This window comes from Acanthisitta chloris, unplaced genomic scaffold, assembly GCF_000695815.1.
Source record: "Acanthisitta chloris isolate BGI_N310 unplaced genomic scaffold, ASM69581v1 scaffold13928, whole genome shotgun sequence".
Taxonomy (NCBI): Eukaryota; Metazoa; Chordata; class Aves; order Passeriformes; family Acanthisittidae; genus Acanthisitta; species Acanthisitta chloris.
Genome location: NW_008685486.1, coordinates 27,535 through 36,701, shown reverse-complemented (window position 1 = coordinate 36,701; position 9,167 = coordinate 27,535). Strand labels below are relative to the sequence as shown.

General features: G+C 50.0%; 1 protein-coding gene across 1 annotated transcript; it reads left to right on the top strand.

The window, feature by feature from the left end:
- Positions 1-7,839: 7,839 nt before the first annotated feature.
- P2RY2 (purinergic receptor P2Y, G-protein coupled, 2) lies at positions 7,840-8,916 on the top strand. Its single transcript, XM_009079790.1, has one exon. The coding sequence runs from the start codon at positions 7,840-7,842 to the stop codon at positions 8,914-8,916; it is 1,077 nt and encodes a 358-aa protein (XP_009078038.1).
- The last annotated feature ends 251 nt before the right edge of the window (positions 8,917-9,167 follow it).

The following is a 9,167-nucleotide window of genomic DNA, read 5'->3' as shown; positions in this document are numbered from 1 at the left end:
CATGAACATGGGTAGGACACAGACACAGTAGTAGGGGACACATGAACATGGGTGGGACACAGACACACACACATGCACTCCTGTGCACTGGCACACACATGGACAGGTGGGGACACACCCCACCCCTGTGTGGGCACACAGACATACACACACACACACTGGGGTGGCCCTTGGTGCTGGGTGGGTGATGTGGGTGACGCAGGGTCCCCACGCACCCAGACCAAGGAGTGGCACACTGCCCAGGCAGAGCTGAACTCCAGTTCTCCCCCTTGTTGGAGTGGCAGCTCACACCCCTCACACTGCCCATACTGCCACTAAAACTGCCCCCAAAGCCCCAAACTGCCCCGAAGTTGGGGGGGTGGGATCAGTGGCCAGCAGAGAGCCACTTGCATGGGCTGGTGCTGGCACGAACAGCCCAAGCTGGACACTCAGGGAAGCCTCCTGCTCCCTTTGCTCCTCTTTGTCTGAATTATTTGCTTTTTTATGCATTACTTCCCAATAATTTCTTTTGCTGCTCAGTTTCTCCCTTCCCTGGGGAATTCAGTGGCTGTTTATCTGGGATTTCCCATAGACACCTCTGGTTAAATCCATGGAGCTGAGTCCCTGCTTTACTCCTGCGTGTGTTTTTCCACCTCTTTGCATACTGGGCTCCCTGTGTAATTACTTTGGGGGTGTTTTTAACTTACACTGGCATGAGCAAGCCTCTAATTTCAAAGCCTTTGACTCCTGTAAGCAGCTCCTAACCCGCAAAATGCCCTTCTTCCCCAGAGCTGGGCACTGACTTGCATCACTGCAGGAACAACTTTAGGGGCAAAACATTTTTCTTTCTGTTCCAGTTTTCTTATCGGCCTATTACAAAACCCGTTTGGCAACCCACTGCCTTCCTGTGCACCAGGAGAGGAGCAGCAAAACTCTGCTCTTGGTGAGCACACACTGAGGGATGGTGCCCTCAGCACAAGGTCATTGCTACCAAAATTGGGCTGTTTCACCATCAGACTCCTTATATTTATACTCAAGCAAAGGGAACTTCAGCCTCGGTGCTTGATGGGCTAAGGGGCTTCAGTGCAAAGGGAGAGACCCCTAAATATGCTGATCCCCAGCCACATCCCAGGGCTTAGTGGGTTATAAAACCCTGAGAAGTATTTTTGATTGTCATGGCACTGAGTGACTTTATCCTGTCTCTGCCCGGTGTGATTTTTATCTCTAGTTATTGACATGAAGCCAAAGCCATGAATAGTTTGCTGGCAGTGGAGCGTGCTGCCGGCCACGCTGTGCTCCCTCCTTAATGCTCAACATCCCCCATTAAAGCCTGAACAGGAACCAGTCTATGAAGCAAAGACGCCATGGAGGAGCAAATTATCCCCCCAAGTGCACCCCACATGGGGCTTCTGGGGTTTGGTGGTGCTTTGGCTTCACAGTAGCTGCTGGTGCTGTGGTCGAGCCTGATAATTGTGTTCTCCAGGGTCTCAGAAGTCTCTGGGTTATCTCCCAGAAGGGCAGAGCATGTTTGGTTTTGCCAGGGTGGTTGTCATGTTGGTGGGTGGCTCCCTTGATTTGGGCAGGAAGCTGGTAGGTCTCTGTAGAAAGGTCATTTCTCCCAAATATTGAGCTTGTAGGAGCTAGAAGTTGAGTAACTAGAAACTGGTCCTAAGTTCTTCACTGATTCCAACTGTTCCTTCCTCCAGTGAGCACCAGAAAATTGTGGATAGCAAAACCAGAGGCAAATTCTTGCTATAAACACCTTTCTATCTCCAGGAAGTCTATAGTATGTGAGTGCCCTGTTTTCCTCCTGCAATCAAAGTTTGAGGGCTCAACCAGGATCCACCTACAACCCCATGGGATGCTGCAGGGTCTCCTGAGGGGCAGGTGGTGTAGGGATGCAGGGAGAAATAGGCAGGGAGCATCACCTTTGCTGAAGCAGGAAGGGAAGTGTTGATGAAGGGATTAAATATTGGTCAGGGTTGATATTTGCTGCCAGCAGGATTCGTCCTCAGAGACCTGCAAAGCTGGAATGGAGATGGGAATCAGGAATGAAGGTGGCCTCAACTATGCACAAACATTGGCACTGACGGTTTTAATGCTTTTATCTAATTTGCTTTAAAGCCACAAATTTGGTTAATCCAGATTGTTTTCCTGTTGTGCGGATCAAGGCAGGAGGTTTTGGTACCTTCTGGGAAGTGAAGGCTGGAAGAGGGATTGATTCAGGGAAGAATTCAGGGGATTCTTGAGGGAAACCAGAAATTCCTGAAGTCATTTGTCTCAAAGCAAAACATTTTTATTTGACCTACAAACAAAGTCATGAAGTTATCTCACCTTTTTAGCTTGGCTCAAGGTACTGAAAAACCCTCTAGGAAACCGAACACTCCCAGAAATATACTTTTAATGGAGAAAACAGTTTCAACTCTGCTGGTTTTCAGCCTGGGAACAGGAGGGGAAACTGAGGCATGTGGCAGCTCCATTTCTGCCACCTGGAGTGGAGTTGCCCTCCAAAGGTGCGCTTTTTTTTTGTGGGGGAAAGAACAGAAACAAAAATTCTTTGCTTTTGGGGGGACAAATGAGGAGTTCTGGCTATTTTGGGGATGGAGGAAGGGGTAGATGAGACCCATTGGGGTAAAAGAGGAGCATTGCCTGAGACTCTGAGCAGGGAGATAGATAAAGCCCCTTAAGCTGCTGGAGTATCCTGGAAATGAATCTTAAAGGTATCTTGCCTTGGGATTGCTGGAGAGAAGCAAGTGGATGGTATAAGTGGGACAGCTGGGCATGTTCTCAGCCCACATTGGTGGCCAGAGCCAGCCTGGAGGGGAAAGACGCTGAAGGTCACCACAGCAGAAAGGAGCCAAAAGGAAAGGGCAGATGAAAACCAGGCAGTTTGGGCAGGCTCAGATTTCAGCCTTGATCCTGTCTCACATCTGCCACCAGACAGGCTCTGTAGCATCCCAGCGCGCTGTCTGTTAGCTTTTGATTGCAGAGGGTTTCAACCACAGCCCCAAAGGAGTGAAAAACGGTGCCAGGTCATTTGCTTCCCAGAGTCTCAAATAGTTCCTGATCCAGAGTGAGGATTTTGATGAGTTTACTAAATGCAGGGCAGGGAAAAAACCCACAGACTCCATGTGTCTGTTGGAGAGGAGTCGGTGAAGAAGATGCCATAAATGGATTGTGGTTTTGACCTCCAGAGCTGTGGCAGAATGAAGGGCTTAATCTGGGAGGTCCTGCTGGTAAATTAATCCACATTAATTATTTGGGAAGGTCAATTAAGCCTCATCAACACTCTGTGGAAATGTACTCATCACAGCCCTGATTTGGTGGTACTTTGTTACCTTTAGTAACTTTGCTTCTGCTGGCAGGTTGCCAAGCACCAAACACCAGGAGATGGATGGTGATAGCTGGGATGGCACTGGGAATGCTGAAAAATTGGGCAGAAATGGGATTAAACCCCTTTTCTCAGTAATTCAACCCATGGTCCCGCTGTGCTGGCCTTGGGTACTGCCCATCCCTTGGCTGCCTGTGACCTTCTCCAATGACAGTCCCCTCCTTCCCCATATTAACTCATCTAAATATCCATGGTAGATACTGTTACAGGAGCATTTTGGGATGCTGACATCACAGGCACATGCCTGTAGGGATACATATTTGAGGGTACGTGGCTGCTGGGTCACCAATCTGCCCATGCTCCTCTCACCACCAGGCTCCTCTCCCATGCTGCCTTCATTCACTACAGCTGATCATACCAGTTTTCTGGGAAAAAACACCCATGTCCTATGGGATAAGCAGGTCCAAGGCCACGCTGCAAAGGGAGAGATGTCCCAGCTGTTGCAAACAGGTTCATCCAAGGCCAAGATGTGGTTTGGTGTGGAGGACGCTGGTTGGAATGATGCCTTTGCTGTGCACAGGTGGCACCTGAAAAGCTGTGCATGGTCACCTGCATTCACAGAATCAGAATATTCAGAGTTGGAAGGGACCTGGGAGGATCAAAGAGTCCAACTCCTGGCCCTGCACAGAACATACCCAAGAAGCACACCATGTGCCTGACAGCGTTGTCCAAACACTCCTTGGGGAGTGAACTCTGTCAGACTCAGGGCTGTGGTGACTTCCAAGGGAGCTATTCCAGTGCCCAACCACCCTCTGGTGGAAGAACCTTCTAATATCCAACCTAAACCTCCCCTGACACAACACCAGAGAAAAAACCTCCCACCATGACCTCAGAAAGGGACAGGAGACATGATAAACCAGATGCAGGTGGTTCTCACTTAAGCATTGTGATGGGTTTTCTTTGGGAGTCATAGAAGTATTTATCCTGCTTGGCATCCTCAAGGATTGCTGTGCTTTTGCCCTCCCCTCATCCCTGATGTGTCACTGTGGCTCTGTGTGTCACTATGAGAACTGGTGTTCGTGCCTTCCAGCCCGTGGGCAGAGCAAAGGGCAGCTGCAGCTTTTGTGCCTTCGCATGCCTTGGCTGGTCATGTCCTCTCCAGCGGATGCAACAGGGCTCAGAGTGAGGGTGTGGACTGAAGCCACAGACCCTGAAGACACAGTAGTTTTGTCCGAGGGGTTCTGGGCAGAAGTAGGATAAAAAGAAAAAAAGAAAGGCTTTTGCATTTCCAGAAGGAAGGACAAGGCTTCATTCAAGCTAACCAGAGAGCCCTGTTTGGTCCTTGTCCTGAAGAAGGAGATGAGCAACTTGGCACATCCATGGCCTAGGGCAGCCTGGGGAGATTCCCCACCTTACAGATGGTTTTCAAAAGCCTTGCTGGGTTTTATCTCTGGTGTCTCAGTAGCCTGTGGGGAAGTGGGCTGGAAGTTGGGGTGATCTTGCCTCCATTGGTGCTTCAGACTCCAGGGGATAGAGGCGATGCAGATGTAAAGGCATGGAGAAACCACATTGCAAAGCTGAAACCTCTGGAACTCTGTGACCCTTTCCTGCACCTTTCAGGGCATCTTGTGTGGCTTCTGTCGGTCGTGGTGGTCTGTCCAACCTGTTTAATCTGCTGCCAGGTCTGTGGGCAACCTCTCTGGTTGGCCACAGATCTGCAAAGCTTAGAGGGAAGGAACAAGTTGTGGAGAAGAGCAGCTGGAAAGTGTTTTCCCATCTGCCCTGTTTACCCTCTGCATCCACAGTGACAGTCCCACTGCTGAGGACTTGAGGGAAGCAGGATGAAGGGTGATAGGGCAACAGCTGAACGGAGAGCAGGAAAAGCAAAACCCTGAGGCCAGGACAGAGCAAGATCAGTGTTGGCTCCTCATGTTCATCACAGAGTGCTTCCTAAAGTTGTACTGGGGGTTTTGCAGATCTTGCAGATTAGTTGGTGTGTGAGTGTGCATGTGGTTTCTGCCCACGTCCTTGGGAAGTGTGAGTGCTGTTTGTGGTCTGCTCTGAGGGGAAAAGCAGCAAAATGGGGCAAACATCACATCTGTGCTACATCTGGATAGGTTGTTTGATCCAGTCCCTGGAGCAAGGACTGGAGTTATCCCCTTATGATGGGCTGGAGGCATGACTTCACCCCTTCTCCACCAGTAATGAGTTGTCGAAGTTCTTTTAATGCCAAAGTGCTTCACTTTGGTGAGAGATCATCCAGGCTGCAGCTTTCAGGAGATTGTCATTGCCTCCTTCTTTGCAGGATCTCAATTGGAAGTAGGTGCAGGATAGCTATGGGTGCTTGTTTGCAAGAAAGGGTATGACCATGATGTCCTGCAGCATGGTGACACCGTGGTTAGAGCTGCACTATTTAGCTGAGAGGGCTGGAACTGCTCGTTTCCACCTAAAATCGTAGAATCACAGAATATTCAGAGTTGGAAGGGACCCACGAGAATTGTCCGGTCCAACCCCTGGCCCTGCACAGGACACCCCAACAATCTCACCATGTGCCTGAGAGCGCTGTACAAAGGCTCTTTAAGCTCTGTCAGGCGTGGGTCTGTGACCACTGCCCTGGGGAGATGTTCCAGTGCCCAACCACTCACTGGAGGAAGAACCTTTTCCTAATATCCAGCCTAAACCTCCCCTAGTGCAACTTCAGGCCATTCCCTCAGGTCCTGTCACTGATTACAGAGAGCAGAGATCACTGCTGCCCCTGCACTGCCCCTCATGAGGAAGATGTATACAGTGATCATGGTGAGATTTGGGTCAGGGCACATCCCACATACTCATTCAAATGGTATCAAACCTTTTCTCCTGTAGTTGCTCCTGGTTTTGGAGCTCCTGCACTGGATTCATCTCCCTCTGACCCCCCATTTCCACAGACTTCCCGTAACAGGGCACAGCAGTGGGATCAAACTGGCAGCTTTTATGGGAAGAGAGGAAATGCATTTTAATTTGATTCCTGACTGCTGGGCTCACACAGTGATCATGTGTCAGCTGGGTCGTGGGCTGTCCCCAGCACACAAAAGGGCCCTTGTCCCTCCTCATGCAGACATACCAGACTGTGTGTCTGCAGAGACTCTTTCAAGTCCATTTTTCTCCTCTCAGCTGATTACTCTTGTGCATAAACCAGCTTTGCACAAGCCTGGATGCTAGGAGGCGGGTCTCAAGGCCAGAAGCAGGACCTATGAGCTGGCCACCATCAGCCTAACACTAAACCCATTAAAAACTCATCATCAACATAGAATCATAGAATGTTAAAGGGTTGGAATGAACCTTAAAGGTCATATAATTCTCAATCCCCTACCCTGGGCAGGGACACCTCCCACCAGACCAGTTTGATCAAGGCTTTATCCAACCTGGCTTTGAACACTGCCAGGGTTGGGGCAGCCACAACCTCCCTGGGCAACCTGTGCCAGTGTCTCACCACCCTCACAGCAAATAATTTCTTCTTCATACCTAATCTAAATTTCCTCTCTTTCAATTTTTCCCCATTCCTCCTTGTTCTGTCACTGCAGTCCCTAACAAAGGGTTTCTCTCCAGCTTCCCTGTAGCCCCTTTAGATACTGGAAGGTTGCTATGAGGTCTCCACACAACCTTCTCCTCCAGGCTGAACAGCCCCAAGTGTCTCAGCCTGTCTTCATAGGGAAAGTGCTCCAGTCATCAACAACATCCAACCCAGGCAGAGCCCCTTGGCAAGGTTTGGTTACAGGGGCCTCCGGATGCTTTGGTGATGTTTGCTCAACCAGAAGGAGCTGAGGACCTCTGAAAGCAGGGCCAGGCACAAGGATTTTTTGCTGAAGTGCATGGTTCCACTTTCTTGCCCTTTCTGCCTGGGGTTTAGTAGGAACACAGTTTTCATAGTGCTCAGCTGGGTTAGCTCTTGTGGCTGGTTAAACACAGTATGGAGCATCTTTCCTATTCTGTAATGCAGAAGACCAAATTTCTGTGTGAACCTGGTGGAAAGGGTGAATTGGGACATTGATCTGGGCTGCAGGAGACCTGAGTTGGACTCCCAGCTGTGGCCTGGGATTTGTTGGTGACTTTAGAGCAGCTTAGTTCCTCCTCTGTGCCCAGGATGCAAAATGAGGTTAAATAAAATTTCCTTTATCTGCTTGACCATAAGTCCTTCATGCCAGGGACTACCTCAGTTGTGTCAGCACTCAACACCATGAGGCCATGTTGTTTGTGGGTAGGTGATAATGCTGGCAGGTGGCACACACTGCCACTCTGGAGTCATTGTCACCTGCACTGAGATATCACTGTCTGCCAGAGAGATGTGCTTGCAGGTTAATGCAGCCAAGACTTGGTGGCAACCTTGATGGGAGGAGAAGGGAAGACTGTAGTAATAGTAGGTAATAATTATGACAGCATGGACCTCCCAGCATGACAGCATTGTGGCACTGGGGCTTTCTCATCTAACGCACCTCAGGCAGGGACTTCTTACATCCATGTCCTTACAGCCTCTTTGCTTTCCCCCCAGGGTGATGGAGAACCTAACAACGCCTCCATCCTGGACCAGAGTTATCAACAGCTCCTTGGACCCAGGTGGCACAGAGGACAGTGCCTACAAGTGTGTATTTGATGAGGACTTCAAGTATGTCCTGTTGCCCGTCTCCTATGGCATTGTGTGTGTGGTGGGGCTCTTTCTCAACCTGCTGGCCCTCTATGCCTTCATCTTCAGGATCAAGACCTGGAATGCCTCCACCACATACATGTTCAACCTGGCCATATCTGACACGCTCTACGTGGTCTCCCTACCCCTCCTGGTGTATTATTATGCCATGGGAGACAACTGGCCCTTCAGCGTGGGCTTGTGTAAGATAGTTCGCTTCTTGTTTTACACCAACCTCTACTGCAGCATTCTGTTCCTGCTCTGCATCAGCATCCATCGATTCCTGGGCATCTGCTTCCCACTGAAGTCGCTGCAGTGGGGCCACGTTCGCTACGCCCGCAGGGTGTCTGTCATCGTGTGGGTGGTTACCGTGGTGTGCCAGTCACCCGTGCTCTTCTTCGTCACCACCAGCGTGAAGCGCGACACCATCACCTGCCATGACACATCCAGCAAGGACCTCTTTGGCCAGTTTGTCATTTACAGTTCAGTAATGCTGGTGCTGCTCTTCTGCATCCCTTTCCTCATCATCATCATCTGCTACTGCCTCATGGCCCGGAGGCTGCTGCAGCCCACACGAGGCATCTCCAGGTTGTCCCGATCCAAAAAGAAGTCAGTCAAGATGATAATCATCGTCTTGGTTGTCTTCATTGTCTGTTTTCTTCCTTTTCATGTCACTCGTACCTTGTACTACTCTTTCCGGAGTTGGGACTTGAGCTGTCAGACCCTCAATGCTATCAATTTGGTCTATAAGGTGACTCGTCCCCTGGCCAGCACCAACAGCTGCTTGGATCCCATCTTGTATTTCTTAGCAGGACAACGATTTATGAAGTTTGCAGGCACCAAAATGCCAGGGAAGCCTCAAAATGAAATGGCACTGGGCATCGTGCCCAACAGTCACCTGGGAACCAGCAATGACACAGACACATTATCCAAGGAGCTGAAATCCTAGCTCTGCTCTGGCACCATCTCCACAGCAGAAGGGTTTATCCTACGTGTGGAGGGAGGTCACAGGATGCTTTGGGGCCTGAGGTTTTGAGTGTTTGTGGTGCCTTGGCTTCAGCATAGTCCATGTTAACATGCTCCTCTGCTCGTGTCTGTTCCAAATGGATTTTGTCAGGAAGATGCAGCTGTGGTTGTACACCAAATCCCATATCTCCGCTTCTTCATCCAAGCCTGTCCCTCTGTTCAACACTGCATGGA

Bases quoted from the DNA above. Each gene is read 5' to 3' on its own strand.
- P2RY2 (XM_009079790.1), top strand. From the start codon at position 7,840: ATGGAGAACCTAACAACGCCTCCATCCTGGACCAGAGTTATCAACAGC.